At 36.1% G+C, this 27,141-nt stretch overlaps 5 protein-coding genes across 8 annotated transcripts; 3 read left to right on the forward strand and 2 right to left on the reverse strand.

Moving 5' to 3' along the window:
* Window positions 1–2,459: 2,459 nt before the first annotated feature.
* LOC127792872 (protein TIFY 5A) lies at window positions 2,460–4,112 on the forward strand. The gene is made up of 3 exons (XM_052323493.1): window positions 2,460–2,728; window positions 2,857–2,947; window positions 3,597–4,112. Exons 1-3 carry the CDS (start codon window positions 2,598–2,600, stop codon window positions 3,819–3,821), a joined length of 447 nt encoding a protein of 148 aa, XP_052179453.1. The 5' UTR covers window positions 2,460–2,597; the 3' UTR covers window positions 3,822–4,112.
* A 924-nt stretch (window positions 4,113–5,036) lies between these two features.
* Window positions 5,037–10,288, reverse strand: LOC127792801 (beta-amyrin synthase 1-like). Of its 2 annotated transcripts, XM_052323388.1 has the most exons (18): window positions 9,982–10,288; window positions 9,693–9,869; window positions 9,376–9,465; window positions 9,107–9,295; window positions 8,749–8,833; window positions 8,465–8,631; window positions 8,143–8,331; window positions 7,849–7,962; window positions 7,572–7,694; window positions 7,206–7,328; window positions 7,002–7,100; window positions 6,854–6,910; window positions 6,696–6,742; window positions 6,446–6,589; window positions 6,122–6,299; window positions 5,699–5,779; window positions 5,356–5,439; window positions 5,037–5,267 (listed from the first exon to the last, which is right to left on the reverse strand). In XM_052323388.1, the coding sequence occupies exons 1-18, from the start codon at window positions 10,177–10,179 to the stop codon at window positions 5,133–5,135; spliced, it is 2,280 nt and encodes a 759-aa protein (XP_052179348.1). In that variant the 5' UTR covers window positions 10,180–10,288; the 3' UTR covers window positions 5,037–5,132. The 2 variants fall into 2 exon arrangements, with proteins under 2 accessions (XP_052179348.1, XP_052179349.1); XM_052323389.1 differs by lacking the exon at window positions 9,982–10,288 and having other exon boundaries at window positions 9,107–9,299; window positions 9,693–9,744.
* A 2,775-nt stretch (window positions 10,289–13,063) lies between these two features.
* Window positions 13,064–13,861, forward strand: LOC127793159 (probable (S)-N-methylcoclaurine 3'-hydroxylase isozyme 2). The gene has a single exon (XM_052323942.1). The coding sequence runs from the start codon at window positions 13,064–13,066 to the stop codon at window positions 13,859–13,861; it is 798 nt and encodes a 265-aa protein (XP_052179902.1).
* A 5-nt stretch (window positions 13,862–13,866) lies between these two features.
* Window positions 13,867–14,858, forward strand: LOC127793160 (probable (S)-N-methylcoclaurine 3'-hydroxylase isozyme 2). The gene is made up of 2 exons (XM_052323943.1): window positions 13,867–13,989; window positions 14,253–14,858. The coding sequence occupies exons 1-2, from the start codon at window positions 13,867–13,869 to the stop codon at window positions 14,856–14,858; spliced, it is 729 nt and encodes a 242-aa protein (XP_052179903.1).
* Window positions 14,859–15,268: 410 nt separating this feature from the next.
* Window positions 15,269–26,881, reverse strand: LOC127793028 (glycolate oxidase). 3 transcript variants are annotated; one of them, XM_052323773.1, is made up of 12 exons: window positions 26,715–26,880; window positions 24,766–24,941; window positions 24,244–24,368; window positions 17,838–17,884; window positions 17,579–17,656; window positions 17,024–17,148; window positions 16,809–16,875; window positions 16,653–16,715; window positions 16,501–16,570; window positions 16,290–16,390; window positions 15,878–15,982; window positions 15,269–15,723 (listed from the first exon to the last, which is right to left on the reverse strand). In XM_052323773.1, exons 2-12 carry the CDS (start codon window positions 24,903–24,905, stop codon window positions 15,538–15,540), a joined length of 1,107 nt encoding a protein of 368 aa, XP_052179733.1. In that variant the 5' UTR covers window positions 24,906–24,941; window positions 26,715–26,880; the 3' UTR covers window positions 15,269–15,537. The 3 variants fall into 3 exon arrangements, with proteins under 3 accessions (XP_052179733.1, XP_052179735.1, XP_052179736.1); XM_052323775.1 differs by lacking the exon at window positions 26,715–26,880 and adding an exon at window positions 26,570–26,697; XM_052323776.1 differs by lacking the exon at window positions 15,269–15,723 and adding an exon at window positions 15,769–15,782 and having other exon boundaries at window positions 15,857–15,982; window positions 26,715–26,881.
* Between the last annotated feature and the right edge of the window lie 260 nt (window positions 26,882–27,141).

Raw genomic sequence — 27,141 nt, forward strand, 5'->3', positions numbered from 1 at the left:
ACAATTATCAATTTTTTACATTTAAACCCTTAATTTTGTATTAATTCTATAATACAATTTAAAAAGTAAATAATTAATACTCTTTTAATGTATTAATTATTAATTATTAGAGTTTGCCGAACTAGTAGTCTAAATATTACTAAGGATGAGCTTACATATATATAAATTTCTATATACTTATCTGGTATATATACACAATTTGTAAATTATTAATATCATGCATGTTTTGAATTTATTGAATGCCTACTCGATCAAATGATATATAATTACACCATCTATATATATCTATATATTGGGTTAAACGCGCGATACCATAGAAGACTTAGGGTATCAATGTTCTTTTGTTATTATTATTATTTTTCTTACGATAATAAACCCACAGTAATCACTATTTTAATTTTGAGTAAATACTAGATAAACTTTAAATAGACACAATAACCCATAAATGGTAGCTCCATTTTCCTGTAGGGTAATCGTTGATATGTGAAATCTGAAACCAAAACCAAGGCTGCTCCTTTGGGAACCCCATAGTTTAACGTCCATGTGAATAACCAGCAAAGCATGCTATATAAGCAACTTATGCATCCATTAGCCTGAAGAAGAAACCCTAGATGATATGTATATATATATATGTATGTATATATGAGAGAGAGTTGAAGAAAAACAAATTTTAGTTTGAGAAACGTTTCAGTCAAGTTCATTCCTGATTTGATCCATTCACCTTTTGCAAATACTTAAAGATGCTTTGCTACTTTCGCCATGCATACACACACACACACACACATATATATATATATAAAATATTTCACGTGTTTAATTCTTGATTCATTTGGGTCGCATGTCGACGCAATTTAGTGATAATTAATTAGATTGTTCAGTACAGAATTTTGAGTGTTTAATTAAAGGACGACCGTTGGATATATATGTTGTGCTATGTTTTCAATTAATAATGTTTTGACATGCAGTACAAGCATGTCAGCATTTAGACTTCTCTGGTGACCACACCTTTTTTCTTTGTGAAGATATTTGTTTTGAATGAACAGTTCAAAGGGTTGAAAAAATTAGGCCAGTGTGTTAGATAAATGTTGAAGAAATTCAGCTCATTATTTTTAATAAAATATAAAAGGGTTATCCCGACTGTGGGTGTGGGCTGTGGGTCACAACAGTTTGCGGTGGTTCCGGCGGAAGGAGGGTCAAATTAGTGGAGATGGCGGTTGTTCGTGGTGGAGATCAGCGAAGGATGGCGGTTTGCGGTGGTATACAGCGGAGAAGATGGTGGGTAAAATCGGTAGTTGGAAATGGTGGGTGTTCGTATTGGTTTGTGGTGGAGATTAGTGCACGGAGAGGGTGATTTGCGATGGTTCCGATGGAAGGAAGGATAAGAAAACTGGAAACCATATATGGAGAAGGAAGAAGAAGATGGAAGAGGAAATGGCAAATGGGTGGTGTCGGCTATTGACTTGATAACGATTGGGTATGATGGAGAGGCTCCATATAAATCAAATTTATTATATATATATTCATATACGACAAAGTGGGATGAAGAATGTTTGAGATAATTCTTATAAAATATATCAATTCAAAACTAATTCAGCAAATAGTTTTATTTAATTTTTAAAATAAATCTTAAAAGTTTGATTTCCAAATAGATATTATATATGAGAAGTGGTTCAAGTGTGAATTATGAAAACTTTTTCTTTATGTTCTTTAGTACACGTGTTTTGGATTAAGCACCGAAAGCCAAACACAAAAAAACAAAAGTCAATTTTGATAAACAAAAGACTATATATATATAATATATATATATTCTTTTAAAATTCAATTTTTAATATTAATTTCTTTTTTTTCTTAATCTAATCCACCGTTTTCGTGAGTTTTTAACAAGTAATTAAATAATTCACTCAATTAAAACATGGTTAACACGTGGGCCATTCTATCTATCTCTAGTCCCATCACTCAGCCTCTCTCGATCGGTTTCTAATTAAGCCCCCAACACATGCATGTTTACCATATATAATTTAATTTTATATTATATTATATTACACTATAGAGTATATAAATTATGTGCTTAATTATAATATCATCATTCATTAAAGTGGGTATTTGGCTGTAAATAGATTTCTTTTTGGTTCTGTTGACAAATTGTGTTCCCAAAATTGCCCTCAAAATAATGGCGTGCAGGGCATGTTGGGGTTGGGAGTGGAGTGGGCCGTACGTGGACTGGTTGGCCAAAGCCCGTGGCTGGGGGAATGAACGCGCAAGGAAACCGTGTTTCACGTGCTGGAATTCGAGATCACGTTTCTCCATCCTTGTAAAACACACCACAATTATATATTTAGCTGATGTTTTAATCTGTCTTTTTCCACCTTAATTTCGACGTGCCTTCCGTGTTTCAGACCTTAACCGCCACCCCCACCCCTCCTCCTTATATTCCACCCCCCCCCCCCCCCTCTCTCTCTCTCTCTCTCTCTATCTATCTATCTATATATATATACACACACTTACTTCTATATACTCTCATCTCTCTGTCTCTCTCCTTCTTTCTCCCTCTCTCAATTCAAACCGCTCCATCGCTTTCTTTTAATTTCTTATCGAAAATGAGGAGGAAATGTAACTTGGAACTCCGCCTCGTGACGCCATCTGCAGCCCTGGGCTCGCCAGAGTACGGCGACTACGACGACGACAGCCGCCCCGGCCGCTACCACCACCACCACCAGCAGCAGTCCATGTAAGCTCCCAATTCCTTTCTCTCTACACACACTCACTAGTCACATGCAGATATACATGTTCATCTGTCACAAAGTTAATAGCAAATTTTCGTCTCTAATATTTTGTTCGATTTGTTATTGTCTGAAGGTTGGATCTGGAAAGTGGGAACCAACAGAAACAGCAGCTAACGATTTTCTACAACGGGAAGATCAGTTTTTGGGACGTTACAGGGCTTCAGGTTCGTAATATATTTTCTCTGCATTTTCTGTGATCAGTTATCTCGAATGGCCGAAATTTGGGGTACGGGAGGTGGGTGCACGCCCGGTTACTTTATCTATTATTTCTTGGTGGGTCTTCAAAGGCGGCCGCCGGCTGGTTGATGGCTCGGGCCACCAGCTGTGCATGTCGTGGTTGTACTTTTGAGACCAAAAAAAAAAAAGAAAATAATTAGAACGTACAAATGGGGGTTGCGAAGGCCACAGAAAATGAATCTGTTTGATCACCAGTAGGGTAATCGTTGATCGTTGATTTTTGACCATACAGGTCTAGAAACGAATCTGTTTGATCACTTTTACAATATCTTTTTTTTTTTTTTTTTATCGTTTGGTAAACTTAAAACTCTTGGACCCGTATGGTCAAAAATCAAACACCACCATAATTGGATGAGTTAGTACTTGTAACATGCACACACTCAAGAATTAATCTCTCAACTTCCAGAGCGCGGCCACCCATCCATTAATGGCATGCATGGGCTTTGTTCAACTATATTCATCTTGTTTTTACATTTTGTTATGAGTTGGTTATATATATAAGTAAAAATGATTTATCATTACAGAGGTAGGTAGCCAGGGTTACTGAGCTTTGTTTGATGTGGTATACAATTGCAGGCGAGAGCCATAATAATGGAGGCGAGCAGAGAAATGGAAGAAATGAGAAGCCCAGTGACCCCAGAATCGTCGCCTTCAACATTAGATAATAATAACAATTATAACAATATTCCGCAGTCTCCGATGTGCAGCCCCAACGCCAACCTCTCCATGAAGAGATCTCTGCAACGCTTCCTGCAGAAGCGAAAGAACCGGCTTTCGGCTACTTCTCCTTACAGCCGCTAGCTTTAATTATAGCTGCCTACAATTAATTGTTGTTTCATTAGAGGCCGCAATAGTAGAGATCTTTGCAGAGTTTGATTTTGAGTAGAAATCTAATCAATATTTGATTTTTTTTTTTTTTTTGTTTGAAGATCTATATATATATATATATATATATCGTTCGTTTTAAGAATGAGTAGTGGTGTGGTAGCCTTAATTTCTCCGGCCGATGAAATGGGACTGCACACCAAGCTAGCAGCAGTTGTGGTGGTCATCGTTCGTCATGAATGAATGCATTACATGTAAATTATGCAAGATTTGTTGGCTGATTGATTTGGCTTTCGCACGCTTGATTTGATGCTTTATCTGTTTGTTTGTGCCATATTCGCTGGCATATAGAGTGCATGGGAGGATATTTTGAATGGCTGTGGGAGGATTTTGACAAGAGAGATCCATCCCCTCTCTCCTTTTCTTTTCTCCCTCTTTTGTTTTCAATTTTTATTTATGTTTTCTCTTTTTTTTTTTGTTGTTGATAGTTAAATTAATTTATAAAGAATCCACTAACATCACTTTTAATCACAAACAATAGTAAAGGTTAAACATGACCCACTAACTTACCATTTCTACACAGTTGTTAAGTGGACAAGAGATTAGTGACCACTGATCTATTATGTCACTAATCCTAAACTCAAGTGATATGTAATAATATTATTATTTTTTATTAATGGTCAAAATAACCCATAAAAGATTAGCTATATAACATTAATATGAGGCGTGAACCCTAACAATGATAGGAAAAGCATGTGTTTAATCTTCTCGTTAGGTAATACCTTTATCTAACAAATATCATTTCCAAAAGTGAAAGAAAATTTATTTTTATAATTTAAATTTTTTTACTCTACTTTTTAATTTCACTCCTTAAAAAGTCTTGACTTGTTGGGTTGATTTGTTAATTAATGATTCTTGAAGGGGTGATCTCGATTTCCGTATATTTGTGAATGATATGCATTGATCTTTGATGGTTGAAGTGAATATTTGAGAAAAACAAAAGGAGAGCATAAATTTAAAAACTTAAATATCTCTGAGTGGTAACTTCACAATAAACTATCTTAATAATAACCATCAATGTTATTAGGTGTCACTTAGTATTTATGGTGAGTTATTCCATTTAGAATTACTCATTTCGAAAGTAAATATATAAAATATCAATACTAATTAGTATCACACCAAATATTATAACTTTACGTCTAAATAGCATTTCCGTACAGATACTCTTAATTGTATAAATGAAAATTGTGCATTAATTTGTACAAGGCAATGAATGAATGAATTTAGTTAAGAGGGTGTGGTGTGGGTAGACAATGCCATTGCCAGGTGCTTTCGATATTCAGCAAGAGCCCAAGTCGGGAAAATATTTCTATATGCCGCAAAATGTAGCATACAGTTCCTCATGAAAACCGCAGTGATTTCCTGCAAATTTCATATTGTCATAAAAATAAAATAAAATCAAAACACCAATAAATTTAGTTTAACAATCACTTCCAATGGAATTAATTACCTGTTGAGGAAATTCACCATTTTCCATCTGAGAGTTGATCAATAACCTTGCTGCTTTGTGTAAAGGTGTTGGATCTCTCTCAGCCTGTTCTACGCTAAATTAATATTAAGTTATTTTTCTTATTTCAATTGGTTCTAAGTTCAATTTAAAACAAAAAGAAAAAGAGAAAAAATGAAGTAGGATTAAGTAGTCGACATCAAGAATGAGGACCTTGTCTGCTCTCTTCTTATCATGTTAGAAGTTAGCTAAAAATAAATAAATTTAGACAAATAATGATTGGTTGATGAATTGTATTCTACGGTAACTCGTTTGTGCTATGAATAAAAGGAGTAAAGTAGTTAACCTGTCCAGCATGAAGAAGGCCCATTAGGGCCCAAGATGTCTGCACCAAATTTGATTGATTTCCTTCCATCCCCACATATTCCTGCAGTTCATCAAGCATTTAAAAATGGTGGGATTTATGACTTTCTATTTCAGGTTTTAATTTTCGTCTAAAGGAAGAGAATTGTATTCCGTAGTTGATAATTGAAGTGAAATTTGTTCAATTAAATATCATAAATTATAAACAGATGAGCAAATTAACAGATTACAATTCCACGTAATGAAATTAAACCCATTAGTCTAATGACAAATTACAATTGCAAAATGTTCTTTTTTTTCAAGAATTAGATATAAACTTCGCTCAAAGCGGTAATGGGAAAGTATATCAAACCATTAGTAGAGACTTAAGCTAAGAAATTAAGCAGGATGATTAATTCTTAATTACCTTGTTAGGGCATGAAAGATAGCTCTCTCCCCATCCACCTTCATCATTTTGTGTTGAAAGCAGAAACTGAGAGGCTCTGTCAACAGCTGGGCTGTTCTTCCAATTCTTCCCAACAGCTGCTAGCCCATCCAGCCCAAACCATGTGGCATAGATGAAGCAAATTCCCCAAAACCCATCCCTGCATGCCCATATTAATTCTGTTTTAATGTTAAAGTAAATCATAATGAGGTCAGATAATTATGAAGAAGAACAACAATATATGTTGTCTTGTGAGTCCATGTGTTAATTAATTTACAAGCAAGAAAATTAAAATCAATTAATGACCAAGAACCATCTGGCAACTGTTGTTCTTCGAGGAACCGGATTGCTTTGGCCACTGCAAGATGTATTTCCTTCTTCCGATACCATGGATATGAATCTTTGAATGTCACAAGAGCTTGGAGCACCGACGAAGTGCATTCGATATACCTCAAAATTACCAAAAGCAATGACTTAATTATGATCACTACTGTCATGTACCATATATACGGTTTCAACTAGAACATGTTCATGGGAAAGGTATTTAGGATCTTACTCGCGTTCTGTGATGATATCACCAAAAACATCTGTAGGATTAAACATCTGAGAAGCAAAGAGAAATTACTGACAAGATTAAATGAATATATTTAATTTAAGTGAACTGAAGAATAAAAATAAAGAAGAAGAAGAAGAAGAAGAGGAATTTTAATTTGCCTCGAGCCATGACTGCGCTGTTATTGGCTCCCAAGCCGGAAATCCTCCATTCTTGCTCTAAAACAGAGAGTTAGAAAAGGAAAAACCTTGTTAACCATGTACGTGTTGAACTCAAATGGTGCCAAACTAAGCTGAAAATTATTTTTACTTGTAAAGAAAGGAGGAGATCGACAGCATCGAATAATCGCTCTTGCTCAATCCTTTCTCCCACGGTTTGTGCTGGCATTTTGGAAAGTAAAATCAGAGCCTGCCAATATCAACAACATCAACATGTTTAATTGATTAGTTACATATAGTCTAGCTAAACGCTTGAAATCAAATCTGTCTAAATCAAAATGAGCCATAATTATACCTTCAGGGCTTCGGCTGTGCAGTCCGAAACTTGCCAACTGTGGTCTTGATCCGAGAACGTCCATCCGCCTCTTGAAATGCTTCGATACATGCTTTTGAAGTCTCCCGATGGGTTTTGTCGGATCTTTGAATTGGGTTAATTTTAACATCAACAACATATATATGTGTATATCAGAAAGGCACAGATGATAATTGATAATGTAAATATATGGAGGCTATTTATGTTTGGAAATAGGATTTTCCGAAGACTAAAAAGGGGTGTCTCAATGTACAAGATTTCCACTTTGTGAGGGCCACTCACCACTCGCTTGCATGGGAATTCTCAGGCAGGAAGGAAGGGGGGGGGGGGGGGGAAAAGAAAACACACCTGTGATTGTACGAGGAAGTGGTGAGCTTTCCTGAGAACAGTAGCGGTATATTCTGGAGGAAGATTAGCAGCTATTATTGCTTGAGTGGCAAAAGCAGAATCCCATAATTGGCTACCAAAAGTCTGAAAATCAATGCCAACAATTTTTTAGCAATTGGCAGTCAGAAGAATTTTGGCACTGCTTTAGTATAAAAGATAATAAAATTAAATTCTTGACAATAATTTGTGGTTCTAAGATGAGTTGATGATATATAGTAGTAATTCAACACAGACGGACCTGCACTTTCATTCCATCTTCAGCTACCCATAGATAATCTGGGACTCTGGCAAGGTGATACTTGAAGGCCTCTGAAGTTGGGTCCTCTGCCCAGCAAGCCATCATATTCAACACCTGCTAATTAAGATATACACATATATATATATGTATTAAATCTAAATCAATCTATATATCAGTTAATTATGTCAAGCCAACAATAGTTTGTAATTCAATTATTACTAAATTCACTTTGCCTAAACATAACTTTCAGCTTAATTTGGGTAATTGGATATATATATATATACATATATATACCTTGGGAATACAACCAATGGTGATATATCTGCTATTCTCATCCTCATAGTGGATGTGCTTTATAGCATTTTGTAGAGCTTTGTGTCTAAGCTTGGAGAAAGGCCAACGTTTTAGCATTGGCTCAACAATGTGATAGAATCCATCCCACAGCAGATCTTGTACGAAGGGATGAGGGCAGTAGAGATCCTCCTGCAAGTGTTTAATTAGCAACAAAACTTCAATCTTTTTTCTGCTAATAAACCACGGGAATCAAAAAATAAAAACACACACTTTGAGACACGAGAATACATTTAATTTCATTTAATTTAATTAGGTAGCCAACCTTCAAACAAGAATGGCGGGCTGTGTTCCAGTCAATTTCTTGGTATGGCTGTGTGTAAAGTTCTTGTCTAAGTGATGTGATGATTTCTGTGATAGGCCCGACAAATCTTTTCCCATAGAGGTATGAAATGGGTATGCAAGTCTCCCGGCAATAACACCACATCTTCCCTGCAAATAATGACATTTCTTCATAACTTTTATATTAAGGAAAATGATTTTGGTATCCCTCTAATTAACCCCATCAATCAATCGATTGGGTGAGTAAATTCTTGTCTGACTACGTACCTGCATTTAGTGGAAGAAATGAAGGGAGCAGCCATAGCTCTGGGAGGATTGGGTTGCAGCCTGACCACTCGTACAGTCCCAGAACCTATTGTGAGAGAGATTAAACGATTAATCAATCAAAAATCATGACATTGGTTCAACAATTTAATTAAAAATTAATCCCACAACAACTAACTATTTTTACCCCTTTAACCTGAGAAAATGATATTCATATATATTGACTGCAATAATTCACAAATTAAACAAAAATTTACATGCAAACTCGATCTTAATTAAAAAAAGGTTAAAATTTTGAGACAATTATAAGAATTGATTTGATATTTAAAAATTGAGAATTTAGATGAGTGATTGGATTTACCGACAGGAAAATCTTTCCACCAAAGGGAATCAAAGTGAGCCCACCATGATGAAGGATCCATTTCCGAGCTTGCTCAACTGCCTTGCCATCTGCATCCTCTCCTAGCAAACGCAAAGCGACGTAGTTTAATGCGGTTCCAAGCATGGTGCTGTGGCCCTCTATATGGAATCCCCATCCGCCATCTTCATTCTATCTAGTTCCGACAACATTAATTGATCATCCATCACATTACGACCCAGTAATTTCAGCATTAATTGTACCGTACCTACCTGGTGATTGTAAATATAACGAAGAATCTCCTTCTTGTGCTCCGATGACAGAGCAGCGTTGAGCGTCCCGCTGAGGTAGAGAACCATTACCTATATATTCATAATACACATTACAACTTATCAAACATAAATATATATAAATGTATATTTCTATAGATAACAAGCTAATTAATTAACTTCTGTTTGGTTGCAGAGAAAGTGAGAGAAAACCGAAAAAACAACAGCAACCCACAATTTCTAAACCATACTTCTCCTTTTTCTTCCAGCTTATAAGTCGTTAATTAAGAACAATCAACGCGACAAGGAAACTGACTAACCAGGGGAGGCATGAAAAACAAAGGGCCAGAACTTTCAGCCGGCCAATGCCCGTCGCTAGCTTGGATCGCCGAAAGATATCGAACTGCTTTCCTCAGAGCTGTTTCCGTTTCCGTTTCCGTTTCCCCCGGTCTCACAGCTAATTGCTCGCTCAGTTCTATTCTGTTCTCTTTGATGAGCTGCACGTTTAAAGAAATCAATATCAGTTCATATTAACTAATTAGTCCTTCAGTGCAGTGTATATTAATTAATTTGAAGCTGATCAATCGTTCTTTTCTTTTCTCTGTGCACCTGCAACTGCGTTAGGATGTCGCCGGAAGCTCTGGTTTGAGATCTGTTTTTCCGGTACGCTCGCCGGGCTTCTTCAACCTCTGCTCGTTCTTCCGGCGTGCCAGCTTCCGGATCGAACTCCCAAACTTGTCGGCCAACAAAATTGTTGGTACTGAACAGCCATGGACCATGCCCTTCTGCAACCTTCAGTTTCCACATTCTCTTAATTTCTCTTAGTAGTTAGGACTGGTGCATGCATCAAAATAGGAGGAAGAAGAAGAAGATGATTTAAGTTGCACGTGTATGTGTCAGCCAGATGGTCGGTCACTATTAGGCTTTTAGATATTGTTCATCTGTTCCATTATTATCTGAGAAAATATATATTTGATTTAGTATTGAAAATATTTTAATTAACCAAGACTCAGTTTCGCTTTTCTTAAAAATAATAAATTAAAGTGTAATCACTAAATGCCATTCTAAGATCAACAAGTTTATTTATAGTAATCAGGGCATTATCATCATTAAATTGAAAAGAAAACCTTCACTTTATTCATATGAATATCCCACAAGTTTATTTATAAAAGGATAATGATTTGTTGTCCATTTGAAAACATGCATGCATGGGTATAGGGCTCATGCCCTCCTCTAATTTTAGTAGTACCGAGCAAATCTTATATTGTTTGACATGTGTAACATAATAATTTATATTTATAAGTATTATTATTATTTTGACAATAACATTTACTTGTCATTGAATATCATTTTGTAAATAGAAATTTTACATTGTAAAATAACATGAGTACTTATTACCTTTTATATTTTAAAAAAAGAAGAAATAATTAATAAATAAAACTCATAATTATAAAAAAAATACCATTAATTCTTAATCTTACGATCATTTTATATATGATGTTTATATACAGAAATTCTGCAAAAATGTCATAATTTTTGAACTGATGCACATTAATTTAGTCACTGGGGCTGATGAAGCGCTTGTAACCAAATTAAATAGGCTGCCCAACCATATAGATCCATTGATGACTTGATGCTTTAATTATCAAGTAATTGTAAATGTAAATCCATTGATGACTTGATGCTTCACCACAAAATTATAATTAAGCTCTCCTGTATTGGACACCCCCCCGCCTTACAAAATCTTAAAAGTTGGTTTGTGGCTTAATTTTGTTTATGGTTTAATAAGATAATTTTTTTTAAATATAAAATTAAATAACTCGTTATTTCACATGACATCTCATAAGTTAATAAGAATCATAATACCTAATAATATCTAAAATTTAAATTTTATAGTTATTAACTTTTTCACCCTTAAAATCTTATAAATTTGAGTTTTGGGATCAAACTCAATGACACTTACTATCTTTCTATCTTTTGCTCAACTACCACAACATGTGACATGTTAAGAGGAAAGTTCATTATAACACCACATTTCTTATTACAAAAATGATATCTTAATTGGGATAAAGACCAACAATTATAGATAATTTAATTCATTTTATGATACCCAAAAGCTATAATATCTCATTTTTTTTTTTTTGTATTAAACTACACTATATCCCAAAATACAAGAAACTTATGTAGCAAGAAGCCCCAATTTTGCAAAACAAAGAAAGAAATAAGCAAGCAATTAAGGGCAAGGACAAATACAAATTAAAATTAAATGATGGGTGGCTTTGAACTTTCATTTAGGAGAGAAGTGATGGAAAAATTAAGTCCAAATAGTAATTGAGGTTAAATCTGCAACATATGGATGAAGCTGATGGCTGATGCTTCCTCCTTCCCAATACCATTTTGTTTATTTCCCTTTCCTTAAAAAGAAGTAAAAGAAAAATAAATAAATAAATAAATAAAATACATAGGGATGTGATTGATACTTCGGCCTTCCATCTCCCTTGTTTTATTTCTTACAATAAATACATGGGGATGTGTTATGGGTTTTTTAAGTTAATAATTGTTTGAAAGTGAAAGTTTAATAAATTTATCTTTATATGTCTACATTAATTAATCTCTATTAAGTTCTGTCTATGCTATGTCATTTTTTATTTTTATTTTTATTTTATTTTTCTTGACAAAAAGTAAATAAAATAAATGCATATAGATCGCATATTCATTATTGTGAGAATAGCTAGAAATTAAAATAATCCAAACAAATATTTATTAGGAATAAAAGGGTTTAGTCACTAATAACTAAAAATAAAAGGTGGCTACATAATATGGAACCCACTCAAAATCCAAGGCCGTCGACTGATTGAGACTGTTAATTATTATATTAATTCATATCCAAAAAGTAATGTAAAACTTATCATAATATGGGAGAGTTATAACCCACCACATCACACATCATGTTACAATCACATAGAATAATTTTTCACTCAAATAGTTTAAGGAAAAAGAATGATCGATGCATGGTAAATAAAGCAGCTATAGTTTATTTACTTAATTCCATGGTGGGACAGTTGCTTCATGCGCTGTTTAATTAAATTCAATTTAGAATTTAGTAAATTGTTTTTTGAGTTTTAATAATTAATTAATATCTATTAGACCAATTATTAAGGATTATTTACTATAAATTGATATTAGAATTTATTGTAAATTTACCCACCATGGTCGCCCAATGTTATCTGGAGTATTGATTTGATTAACACGTCTTATTTTCAAGTTTCATAAGCAATTTATTCATTCAGTTGAATCTATTAGTCTTATATTATCATTGATTGAATGTAAGATTTCACGTACGGCATACCATTAAAATCTAATAGGAATTAATATTGTTAGTTCATTAGATTAGATGACACCTAACATATCTTAACTAGCATACCCAAATTAATATACATTTGTGTGATAATAATTATAAATTTGTTAGTTACTAGAAAAATGACAATTATTAAAATTTCTAAAAAATCACGTTATCAAAATAAATTATATAATATACATAATAAAAGAATATGGTGGCCATATCATATTAGTAATATTTTCTGTGGGGTAAAATTTTACTTTCCATCGACTTTAAATTCCCCGGCGAAGTTATATGATCCGATCATAGTCACATAGATAGAAGTTGAAGTTATTGTAGCTACATGTGAAGATGAATTTTGCTCCATTATCTCATGCAATGCAGTCTTGGGCCAATTCAGACATCTATGCATTATTATATCCACTCTTTCTTCTTCTTCTTCTTCTTCTTCTTCTCATCCTCAAGAAGCACATTCAATCTCCTCCTTCCAGAGGCCAAACTCTCCCACCGGGTCCGCGTCCATGGCCAATTCTGGGCAACGCCATGGAAATAGGCTTCAAGCCCCACGTCTCACTCTCCAACCTCGCCCGAGTCCACGGCCCCCTCATCTCTCTTAGGCTCGGCAGTCAGCTTCTCGTGGTGGCCTCCTCCCCGGCAGCTGCCACCGAAGTCCTCAAATCACAGGACCGGTTGCTGTCTGGGCGGTGTGCTCCACAGGCATTTCCCATCTCAGCCTCTGTTCTCGAACGCTCCTCCTTCATCTGGGCTCCTGAGTGCACCGAGAGATGGAAGCTCCTGCGAGCGTTGTGCAGGAACGAGCTGCTCTCGGCCAAGGTGCTCGAGACGGGAGCCGCTCTGAGGGAGAGGAAGACAGCTGAAGTGGTGGAGTTCTTGGGGGAAAAGGAAGGGAAAGTGATGGAGATAGGAGAAGTGGTGCATACTTTGGTTTCTAATGTTTTATCTAACCTTTGTTTCTCCAAGGATTTCATAGATTTGAGAGGTGGAGTGGGAAGAGAATTCAAGGAGATTGTTTCAGCCATGAAGAAATTGGTCATTACTCCAAATGTGGCTGATCTTTATCCTGGTTTGCTGGGGAAGTTGGATCCTCAGGGGCTGAGAGGAAGGCCTTGGAATGCCATAGAAGATTGATCAAAATGTGGGGAGTTATAATCAGAGATAGAAGAGAGCGCAATAATGGTCTCGATCAGCCAAGGGATTTCTTGGATGTTCTGATAGCAAATGGATTCACTGATGAACAAATTGTCATCTTGATCTCGGTATGCAAACTCACTAGTTGGCTCCCGTTGATTTATTTGATGAGCAATGGTATTTGGTCCAATTTGGGTGGCTCAATTCAATGGTCAACTGGACAAAATGACCAAAAAGCCTTTGTGTTGGTTTCAACAATCATTACCATTGCATGGGCATTTTGGTCATTTTGTCCTGCAGCCCAATAACTTCGGGCTCCCAGATGGAATATCATTATTCTTATTTGTTCATCTTTTTTACTAAAATGATTCTCTGGTTTGTTGATTTACAGGAACTATTCGGTGCAGGGACAGAAAGCGTAAGCATAACGATTGAGTGGGCAATGACTGAGCTCCTGATGAACAAAGATGCCATGGAAAAGCTCAGCCAAGAGCTCAAAACACAAACGACTACAGACTCCATTAAAGAATCTGATCTCTCAAAACTCCCATATTTGCATGCGTGTGTCAAGGAAACCCTTAGAATCCATGCACCTACACCATTCCTAATCCCTCACCGAGCTCTAGACACATGCAAGGTTCTGAACTACACGATTCCAAAGAATTCTCAGGTTTTGGTGAACGTTTGGGCAATCGGGCGCGATTCCACTGTCTGGGAAGACCCTTTAAGATTCAAGCCTGAAAGATTTCTGAGCTCAGATATCGATTTCAAAGGGCACGATTTCGAGTTCTTGCCATTTGGGTCAGGAAGGAGACAGTGCCCTGGGCTAGCCTTGGCTAGCAAGCAAGTTCACTTGATTTTAGCTTCATTGATCAGTAGCTTTCACTGGTGCCTTCCTAATGGAGAGGATCCTTCTAAGATAGACGTGAATGAAAGTTTTGGTGTAACATTACAGAAGGAACAGCCTTTGCTAGTTATTCCTATGAGGAAAAAGTGACAATCTTGAGATCTATCAGCTGACCTTCTGCAATATATATATCTCATCTTTTTCTTGTGATCTTTGTATGAAATGTCTAATTTATATGGTTGTTCCCTCTTTTTTAGGTTAATTCAAAGCTGCTTCCATGTTGTTCTCAGTCTTTTTATCCATTTTTGTCAGCAAATGAAAAGTGTGATCATTTGCTAAGCTCAATCTGATGCCTCGAAACAATGCATTTGGCCACATGTCCATTTGAGCTTATTAGTTGACTGTTTACCTATCTTCTTTTTCTTTTTTTATAACACCATTAAAGATATTATATCATATTCATCCATTTCAAAAATGAATAAGCTGCAAGGTTCATTTGCAACCATTTTCTGTGGAATTGACAGCGAACCCAGAAAACTGATAGCAAGTACACAATGAGATAGCAGTACATTCAATCACACTTTTATTACTTTTAAACTAAAACCATGTCCTTTGAAGATGATCAAAGGAAAAAGGTTCAGTGAGAAACAGAATCATATATTCTGGTTCAAGAAGGGTATACACATAAATGGCAGCTCTGAACCACAAATATCATTTTATTCAGTTTTTTCCTAGAAACCATCAGTTTCAAAACATTATTCTAGAGAAATAGCAGCTCTTGAAATTTATCCTTTCAGAAGATCAGAGCCTCTCAGGAATGAGATTACCTCTACAACCTGGGCGCCATACGAGGAGGATCCCATGGGGTCACAATGTGTTTGCGAGTAATCTCCTTGAGCGAGCGGCAACCACTTAACGCCATGGTTAGCTCAAACTCATTGCGGAGCATTTGAAGTACCTTTCTCACACCAGCCTCTCCATCAGCAGCCAATGCAAACACCACTGGTCTCCCAATCTGCAAATTGTCATAAGATTTTAAGCATAAAACGTATACAGTTTTTGGGCCATTGTGTTCTAGGAGCATGGCTATGGTGTTGCTAACAAATTAACAATATACAAGTAAGGGAAAAAAATATTAGAAATGTAACCAAGGCATCCTATTCACTTACAAAGACTCCAGATGCCCCAAGAGCCATCGCCTTGAAAACATCTGTTCCTCGCCGCACCCCACCATCCAGAAAAACGGGAACTCGGCCTTCGGCAGCTTTAACAACCTTTAAGTTAGTTGCAGGAACACCACTATATCAGAATTATCCAAATTGCTTTAGCTTATGTGACATCGAAAAGACATTTTTAAGGACAAGTAGGAATAATTGGTTGGGAAACTTCTTAGCAAGGAGAGAAGTTCAAGTATATTAAGGATGGTTTTTGCATCTAAAATAAAAATGACTACTCTGTATTGCACAAAAATTAACACGAAGACATCTTCCTTGACAATGCCTCACTAAAATACTGTTACACAAAATTCCAACAGTAACACTTGTTTAACACTATGAACTTGTAAGAAGCAAACCATTACACCTCTTCCAAAGCCATAACTGTTGCAGGGACATAATCAAGTTGCCGAGCTCCATGATTTGACACGATGATTCCTGCTGCTCCAGCTTCTACTACTAGCCTTGCTGCATGATTTTCGAAAACGTGCATCAGATGATGAGAACATTAGCAAGTCCAGATGTAGGACCTCAAGAAGGCAAAGGCAACTCCTTTATTTTTAAGACTACTAAGTTACCGTCCTCGGCAGTTAAGACACCCTTCACTAGGATTGGTAAATGGGTAATAGTCTGAAGCCACTTCACATCCTGTCCAAAATGCAAAAACAGTAACTGAATATTAGCTTCAGCCTATAACCCGGCAAAGGTAAAACAGAGAAAGCTAAATCACCTTCCAGCTAAGAGACCTATCAACTTGGCTGGCAACATAAGAAGCTAGTCCAGAGTCACTGGTCTGCACAGTATCCCAGTAATTTATCGTTAACAAGCACATTGTGTAAATGAAAGGTATTTTTGTCTAGAATAAGTAAATCTTTGTGTAGATCACCTTATCTATCTTGCCAATATCTAGTCCCTCAAAGTTTTTCAATGTCAAATGCCGTGGTAGATAAAATCTGTAGTCCCACACAGAATTTAGGAGCAGGGGAAACATGAAGATCAAAATAAAGGATTCAATTAAATAATATTGTCAGAAGAAATCGAACCACGTGCAAGAAAAATTGTGATTAAACCAAATTTTTAAGTGTTTATGCCTCAGTTCACCTATTTTTAATATCAGCTTCTCTACGGCCAAGCCTTGGAGTATCCACAGTAAGGGCAATTGCCTTGAAACCAGCCCTTTCAGCTCTTCTAACGAGTTGTACTACTAAATTCCTGTCTTTAAAAACCTAAGGATAAGAAGACAAATTAATTAAAAATATATAAGGCTGTAACAACATTCAGATTCAATTGAATAACTTGGAATTTCAGTTAATAATGAAACAACAGAAACAACAACAACAACAAAATAATGAACAAATATACTGGAAGAAACAAATTGAGGAGAATACATCAAGAATTTGACAATTTAAGATGAGTTCAGGGGTAAAAAGTTGTTTGGTCAGCAATGCGTGCTCATTCTGGAATTGGTGAAATCCATAAATTTCACAAAAAAAATCAAGCTTGGGAATGTCAAATGTGCTCAGATAAGTTTAGAGTAATTTTCTTCTTTTTCCTTTTTTTGTAGGTAATGAGGTATGGTGAATAATTCAAGGTTTCCCAACAAAAGGATTACATCCGTTCACATTACAAAGATTGGGAAAAAAATGATAAACTCACGTAGAGCTGAAAAAAGCGAATGCCAGGCCCTGTTGAAGCAACCTCTTCCACACTGGAAGTAGCCCATGAGGACAATGTCTGGAACAACCAACCATGCACAAGTGAATTCCAGGGACATGGTCATTGGTGATATTTACAGTTAAAGTTGCTGTAGTCCCAAGGCCACAGTGGTACATAATAGAAGCCAGTATCAGAAAATGAACTGTTACATGTTAACGGAATTCTAGTAAAACGAGATAACAAGAGTCAGAAAATGGACCATAATTGTGCCAGCTGCAGAGGCTGCTCTTGCTGTTGCATACTCTCCTGCACCCAGTAAATCAAGTCTCTTGTTTTCATATCAAAATGGATTCTAAATAATAGCCAACTCAATCACCATGAACTAGATACATCTCGAGCCTAGGAAATAGCCATACATGAAGAGATGAAATCAATAGATAATTCTTGGCTAAATGTAACAAAGGAGTGTACGTCTAATTTCACATCAACTTTAGCCAATGTTTCATTTAAAAAGTCTGATATATTTTAAAAATGTGGAAATAAAGGTCAATGATACCAAAGAGCACCAAATCCTGTGACTGTGACCAATAGAAACCAGTTTGCCTTGGCAACCTTAATGCCATGGGGTCAAAGTCCTTGGTCTAGTTTCGCAAAAAATAAAAATGAGTAAACTGTTTCAATAGTCTTAGATTCTCTTTCCTTTCACTAAAGTTCACTCTAGTGCTCGGAAGAAGATGTTTGGAAGCAATCAAGGTCAAATGATTCTAGAGGGTGCCAATTTCACCAGACATCTAGGGTTACTAATATCCAACAAGTAAAATCTTGTTAAATATTTTCAAGTTCCATCAAGTATGCTATGGGTTGCAACTGATTACTTGTTTGATGTGGCAGATTGTATTATACTGAAGATAAGGAAACTGCATATATATTGCTATCACTTCTGGAAGAAGAACAGTGGAGGTAAACATATAGTCTTCAGGAACTCATAATGTATTAGAGTATTTTAGTTGTGTAATAGTTTTGTTAGTCTTGTAATAATTTTGTGATGTTATATTTCTGATTTCTGTTGCTGAATAAACAATGGCATTTTTGTCATTTTGATGTATTAGTTCTAGGAGTATTTAATAAAGTAGCTGAAACCCCAAATGAGTTAATGAAGCATTTTATTATCTTTTGTCTCTCTCTCTGTTCGTGAAACGGTATCAGAGCAGTTTTGAAACCCTAGGGCTTCTTTCTGTCGCCGCATGCTTCGCTTCTTGCTTTGCTTCGCCTCTTCTTCGAATCTTCGAAGATCTATGATACGAAGATCAAAAGATCTGTGATACGAAGATCAACGATTCCGTGAGTCTTCTTTGTTCGGATTCCCTTTTTGATTTCTTCGTATTTTCTCTTTGTATCTTCTTTGTTCGGAGATCGAGAGATCAGAAATTTTCTCTTCGTATCTTCTTTGTTCGGAGATTGAGAGATCTGAAATTTTTTTTAGATTTGAAATTTTTTCCCTTGCTCGAAGATTTCTTCTGGAAATCGCGAATCTTGCGATTCCTCTTAATCAACCAAACTGTTCGTTCATTTTTTATCTATGGCGACAGAGAATCGATCATCTTCCTCATCAAGGATTAATTCCGCCATTGACGACGGAATGAGTCCTTTCTTCTTACATCATTCTGACAACCCTGGCCTGGTCCTGGTGTCCCATCCATTAACCAAAGATAACTATGTCTCCTGGAGCCGTGCGATGGTGATCGCTTTGTTGGTGAAGAACAAGCTAGGGTTCGTAAATGGCTCCATATTGAAACCAATAGGTGATGAATCTTTACTTAATGCCTGGTTAAGGAACAATAATATAGTCATTTCTTGGATACTTAACTCTGTGTCTAAGGAAATTTCCACGAGTGTCATATACTTTGGGTCGACGTAAGATATCTGGACAGACCTTAAAGAGAGGTACCAGCAGAGTAATGGTCCCCGGATTTTTCAGCTGAGGCGAGAATTAATGAACCTAACTCAGGGTTCATTGTCTGTAAGTGCTTACTTTACCAAATTGAAGACTATTTGGGATGAACTTGGTAATTTTAGGCCTGTTTGTACATGCGGAAATTGTTCATGTGGAGGCACTAGGGCATTAGTAGAACATTATCACATGGAGTATGTGATGTCGTTTTTAATGGGTTTGCATGATTCTTTTGCTCAAGTCAGGGGTCAATTACTATTAATGGATCCTATTCCCCCCATTAATAAAGTTTTTGCTCTAATTTCTCAAGAAGAAAATCAGAGGAATGTAGTAAATCAGATTGTTGGGAATGATTCTGCTCTATTCAATTTAAACATGATATGCATAAAACTGGTCATGGTCGGTCCACAAAGAAAGAAAGATCATTGTGCACACACTGTGGGCTTCATGGTCACACCATTGACAAGTGCTATAAGTTGCATGGGTATCCTCCTGGATATAAGTTCAAGCTGAGAAACCCTAGTCAAATACATCCTAATCAAATGAATTCCACTGTTAATCAAGTATGTGAGACTCATTAGAATTTGTCCAGCAATAATCAGGTTATGGGAGATTTTATGCAAACGTTGAGTCCTACACAATATCAGCATCTGTTGAACATGCTAAACACTCATCTAAACGTGGCTAAAACACGGGCAGAACCTGATGCTTCGCAAGACCAAGCATCAGGTACTTGGTTTTCTATTTCCGTGAGTCCAATTCTCAATAATCCTAGGTATTGGATAGTGGATTCTGGGGCCACTAGTCATATATGCTTCAATCAGTCTTCATTTGTTCATTTTAGGCCAATTCAAAACACATATATTACTCTACCAGATCACTCTTGGATTTTTGTATTATATGCTGGAAATGTATTGCTTAGTCATTGTTTAGTGCTTAAGAATGTCTTGTTTGTGCCTCAGTTCAAGTTTAATTTGATCTTTGTCCGTGCACTTACAGAAGAAAATTGTATGAGTCTTAGTTTCTTCTCTCGCACATATATTCTCCAGGATGTCAAACATTCGAAGATGATTGGCAGTGGTAATCTTCACGGAGGTTTATATGTCATTGATGCTGATTCTATTGATTCTGAATGTCAACCAGTAGATAGAACATGTATTTGTTCTACTCATATGGCCCATGTTATAAGCAAACATACTTGGCATAATAGGCTTGGGCATATTTCATTTCATAAGATGGAAAATTTGAAAGATTTGCTGAAGTATAAAAACACTGAGGATGTTTCTTGTTCCATATGTCCATTGGCTAAACAAAGAAGGTTATCTTTTGTGTCTAATAACCATCTATCTCCACATGCTTTTGACTTAGTTCATTGTGACACTTGGGGTCCATATTATGTTCCAACATATGCTGGTTATAGATACTTTCTCACCATAGTTGATGACTGCACACGATTTACTTGGATTTTCTTGATGCGGAAAAAGTTTGATGCTAGGGTTATTGTCCCTAAATTTTTCTCTATGGTGGAAACACAATTCAACACAAAAGTGAAGAAATTTAGGTCAGATAATGCTCCTAAGCTCAAATTTCAGGATTATTTTGCTACAAAAGGGGTGATACATCAATTTTCTTGTGTATAAAGGCCTGAACAAAATTCCGTAGTGGAACGTAAGCATCAACATATTCTTAATGTAGCTAGAGCACTATTGTTTCAGTCTAGAGTGCCTATTCAATTCTAGGGTGATTGTATCCTCACTGCTGTCTTCCTGATTAATAGAACTCCTGCTCCTATTTTGAAAAATCAATCCCCTTACCAACTTCTCTACCAAAAATCTGTTGATTATACTTTCTTCTGCACATTTGGTAGTTTATGTTTTGCCTCTACTTTGTCTTCTCATAGGGCAAAATTTCATCCTCGTGCTACCGCTTGTGTTTTTCTTGGATATCCTCCGGGTATGAAAGGCTACAAACTTTATGACATTGCTGCCAAAAATACATTTGTGTCATGTGATGTTGTTTTCATGAAAATGTATTTCCTTTTCATTCTATCAGCTCTCCTGCTGAGGTGGTGGATCCTTTTCCAGATTTGGTCTTACCCCATTCGAACTTTGATTCTTCTCATTCCTTGGAACATGATTCACCCATTCAATCCTCAGATGTAGCAGAATCTGATTCTTCCAGCCCTAATTTTCTCCCTGATATTACAGTCCGCAGGTCTTCTCGAATCAGCAAACCTCCTTCTTATCTACAGGATTTTCATTGTAATTTGCTGACTAATACTTCCATTCATGATTCCAGCTGTACCTATCCTTTACACCATTATGTTTCATATTCAGCTTTGTCTGTCCTTCACAGAACCTTTCTACTCAATGTTTCTTCCAATTTTGAACCTCAGTTTTATCATCGAGCAGTGCCATATGGTCATTGGAGAGATGCTATGAGAGCTGAATTAGATGCTATGCATATGAATAATACTTGGTCTGTTACTACATTGCCTCATGATAAACATTCCATTGGATGCAAGTGGGTTTATAAGATAAAATATAGGTCTGATGGTTCTATTGAAAGACACAAGGGCCGTTTAGTTGCTAAGGGATATACCCAGCAAAAAGGTTTGGACTTCTTTGATACGTTTTCCCCAGTTGCCAAGTTAGTCACAGTTAAAGTTCTTCTTGCTTTAGCTGCTATAAATAAATGGTCTCTTGTTCAACTTGATATTAATAATGCCTTTCTTAATGGTGATTTATTTGAAGAAGTTTATATGGATCTTCCACTCGGGTATAAGCCTCAGGTTCCAGCTCCTAATCAGGGGGAGCGACTGGTATGTAAACTTCATAAATCCATATATGGACTTAAACAGGCTTCGAGGCAATGGTTTTCTAAGTTTTCTAATGCTCTCGTTTCACATGGTTTTCATCAATCTAAGTCAGATTATTCCCTTTTTACTAAGGGTACTGGTGCATCTTTTGTAGCACTTCTCGTTTATGTTGATGATATCATCATTGCAGGTTCTAATCTTGCAGTAATAGCTTCCCTTAAAGCATTTCTTCATGGTCAGTTTAAGCTTAAAGACCTTGGATGCTTGAGGTATTTGCTTGGTCTCGAAATTGCTCAATCGGTTAAAGGTATCTTCTTTTCTCAAAGGCATTATACTCTCCAACTTCTTGAGGATACTGGTTTTCTTTCAAGTAAGCCTGCTACTTTGCCTATGATTCCTAATGTCAAACTGAGTTATTTTGATGGTGAATTGCTTGCGGATCCGTCTGTTTATAGGCATCTAGTTGGTCGTTTGCTCTATTTGACCATTTCTAGGCCTGATATTACATTTGTGGTCCATAAACTTAGTCAATATGTTTCTCAGACTAGAAAACCTCATCTTGAAGCTGCACATCATCTCTTACAATATCTTAAGAGTGCACCTAGTCAAGGTTTGTTATTTTCTACAGATTCTTCCTTACAAATTTGTGCTTTTTCTGATTCGGATTGGGGGTCTTGTCTAGATTCTAGGCGATCTATTACTGGCTTTTGTGTTTTTATTGGTGATTCTTTAGTTTCATGGAAAGCTAAAAAGCAAAGCACAGTTTCTCGATCATCTGCTGAAGCCGAATATCGGGCACTCGCTTCTACTGTTAGTGAGATTATTTGGATTAATCAACTCCTTACTGATTTTCAGATTTTTCCTACAGCTCCTGCTTTGCTTTTTTGTGACAATCAAGCAGCTGTCCACATTGCTTCTAATCCGGTCTTCCATGAACGCACCAAGCACATCGAGTTAGATTGTCATTTTGTTCGAGACAAGTTCACCGATGGCGTGTTCAAACTTCTTCCTATCCGCACACAACATCAGCTAGCTGATGTGTTTACCAAACCTTTGTCTGCTGCTCGGTTCTTTCCTTTGCTTTCCAAGATGGCTATTCTCAATGTTCATAGTCCATCTTGAGGGGAAGTATTAGAGTATTTTAGTTGTGTAATAGTTTTGTTAGTCTTGTAATAATTTTGTGATGTTATATTTCTGATTTCTGTTGCTTCTGTTGCTGAATAAACAATGGCATTTTTGTCATTTTGATGTATTAGTTCTAGGAGTATTTAATAAAGTAGCTGAAACCCCAAATGGGTTAATGAAGCATTTTATTATCTTTTGTCTCTCTCTCTGTTCGTGAAATAATGAAAGAATGTATTTTCAAGCTTCAAGGTGGACTTTTTAAAAGCAACTAACCAGAAGACGAAAATTCTCAGATCATTTTGATGTCAAATCTTGAAAGACTTGAATGCTACAGGACCTACATCAAAATTGTCTGACTGATGCTAGTGTTCATGAAGAACAGAAACCTCCTTTCCGTAAGAAATTAAAAAGGCAGAAGATAGTCACAGTTTTTATAGATGATTTGAACAATGCAAAACCATGAGGTACTCATAGGTCTCCAAGCAAACTTCTGGTATCCTGATCTTTTATACAAATCCATTTAAATAATGCCAGATTGCTACATGGGTAAAGGATTACGAATCAAACATCATGGTTGATTTTTGTCACTCTAGTCAATATAAAAAATCATCTTTAAATTTCATCGGAAATGAAAATGTACTGATCTGTGAACATTTGTATATGCGGTTCAAATCCATCAACATGTATATCCATATGTAAGCACACCAATTGCAGCAGAAAAATATAATAAAAATAAAAATTACACAAGTTCAGGTAAAAATAGCCACATACCTTCATGGTGGGCCATTTTCTGGAAAGCTGTTGGAGCTACCATGACTGGCATTGAAATTTTGAAGCCCAAGACACTTGTTGTCATGTCTATACTGCTTACATCAATAAGAATGCGAGGTCGAAACCTATGTTTTAAAGGGAAAAAAATATATTTCAGATGAGAACCAGAAGCCAAACCTGAATTCTACTAGTTGATCATAATATGTGATAAAAGAAGTATTGGTAGAAATTAGTCTTCATCATGGTCTATTCATTTTTCCACAAAATAAAGAGCAAAGCCATGAATCACTAAAAAAACAGTGTCCCCAGTAGATGAAACTCTCCATTCTACGAGGGTCAGAGGAGGATCGTTTTTGTACACAACTTTACCCTTGTTGTGCAAAGAGATTGTTTCCACAACTCAAACTCAAGAATATCCAATCACAAAGGAGTAAACTTACCATTGCTATCTAATGCAATGAATCACTTGAGAAGGAAAAAGAGGAGGGGGGGGGGGGTACAATTATCAAGGTGGAAACTTACAAAATCCTTGAGAATGCATCTCTATTTTCTTTAAGAGTCCATTGATCCTCTGCGCCTGATGCATAGTAGTCATAGACCATCTTTGGTAACTTCTCCTTTGCAATGACCTCATACTCCATAACATTGGTTATCTCATCCATTTCTCTGAAGCACTATTTCTGGTATACCAGGAAGTTCTGAAATAAATTCAAGAAATTAAACAAGGATCAGACCAAGTTATTTTGATATAGTCCGACCTTCAAAATTTTGAAATGATAAAACAAAATAGTATCAAGGTGCTGTGATGCATGTATGCTTAAAGTGAAAGCAGAGTGAACATGGAGATAAAATATGCCCTAGTAGAAAGGAGGTGAAGAAAGAAAGAAACAGTAACAATGATTCCAGAATATCCTATGAAGAATTGTCATAGAACACAAGGGGCACAGAACCCAAATCTTAATCATAATCCATCTGGATTAACTATTAGCTTGGTTGTAAATGCAGGGTCATAATTTGGCTGATATAATGTACCAAAATTGATTTTATACTCTTAAAGCTTTAAGCCATGTATTCACCTCCAGATCCAATTAATAAAGTCTAATGCAGTGCCAATTAATGTGGTATATTTGCATTTCTTCAGAGGTATTATCGTTTAGAGGAGCTTTGGTCACTGCAGGCACAGATTTGTTTAATCAACGAGTTTGTAGTCTTCTCTTCCTTCGTTAATACAAAAGCATTCTATCAAAGACATATTATCATATCAAGCTCCGAGATGCCATCAATGGATGGGGATTGCTTCATGCCATCACCAATTAAACCACCAAACTGTTGAAAGGAAATCAGCATTTAAAGAATTATGGAACTGTTTCTCAACCATACATAAATATACATATGTAAATATCCTTCATGCTCTTACCTTTCAGCAAATGCGTTGGTGTGGGCTAATTATGAGCCAAGTTATATTCAATTGATTTCGAGATTGATCAGTTTTAAAAAATAAAATCCATTGATAAATGACCAACTTTCTCCTTAACAAAATCTGATTTTTCCTGAAGTTGACAGAATAGTTTGAGATTTCTACTGGATTATTCTGTTTTTCAATTCAAGCATCCTGTTATGACACAGTGTAGCAGTACTTCTGAGAGCTTTCAGAAGATCATGAAAGTTCCTATTTTCTCCTTTAAATGTGTCCAAATTTAGAATGGACAGGTTATATGAAGCATGAAAATATGAGAATGAGGTTGAGCTCACAAAAAATGTCTTCCTCCAGACATGGTGCATCCAAAAAGTAGGACCAGGAGGAGCTGCTTATTCTACTTCTACTAAAACTCCACTAAACTGATTGCAGGTTGCACCGGAGAAAAATAAGACGTGGATTAAGTATACCTAGCAAGCAAACCACTGAACTTCCTCTCTCATATGATCCTCTAATATTAACTTAAGTTTCATTTTCGCTGCAAGATCATCAATATTCCTAACAGTCGCCTGCTTTTAAGTTTTAATTGCAGAGGATGCGAACTGTATGAGCTCTAAGAATAAGTTCATCAATACTCCGATCCAATTCCAATAACTTGTGATCTCATGACATGAGCAATTTACAAAACCACCGATCAACTACAAGCCACGTACTAAGTTCTGATTAAATCCCACCCAAACCTAAGAAGTGAAAATCAAGATAGAAGATTTTGAAATCTCTGTATTCTCAAGGACTTAATTCTCCTGTTATGCACATATCCCACCCACTTGAGACAGAACACAAACATGGAGTCTTCATATCAAAAACTCAAAAAAAAAACCCAACAGAAACAGCTTATAACATCAATACCATCCAAAATCAATCAATACAGTCGTAGATAAAACACCAAATTCCAATCAAACCCCAGATATGAATCAACCAGAAAGCAGATCAAACAGTTAAACCACCAAGGACTCAATACTACAGCAAGAGCGTAGAGTGTAGAAGAAGGTACCTTGGTCTCCTGCGCTGAACAAAGAAGTCCGTGAAAGTACGAAACTGAAGAGCCGGGCAGCGAAGTTTAAGGGTGGTTGAAAAAGGAAAACAAAACAAAAAACAAAGAAGCGAATAAACAAATGGAAAATGCTACTGTATACTTTTCTGTACACCTTCAATTATATAAAGATATATCAATGATAAAAAATATCCCTCATGAGTCGCATAAAGACGCGTGAAGTGCATGTAAGATATAAGGTATTTTGATCATAATACCTCTTATGTAATTTAAGATGTACAAAATAATTAAACAAGCATGATTCTAAATAAATATAAAATAAAAAAATAAAGGAAAGAGAGAGAGAGAGAGAGAGTCATAGAAGGGTGCTGGGCAAGGACAAAAGGGTGACGAATTAGGATTGAGAATTGTCAGAATCAGAGCTGAT

This window comes from Diospyros lotus, unplaced genomic scaffold (assembly GCF_014633365.1).
Source record: "Diospyros lotus cultivar Yz01 unplaced genomic scaffold, ASM1463336v1 superscaf1, whole genome shotgun sequence".
Lineage (NCBI taxonomy): Eukaryota > Viridiplantae > Streptophyta > Magnoliopsida > Ericales > Ebenaceae > Diospyros > Diospyros lotus.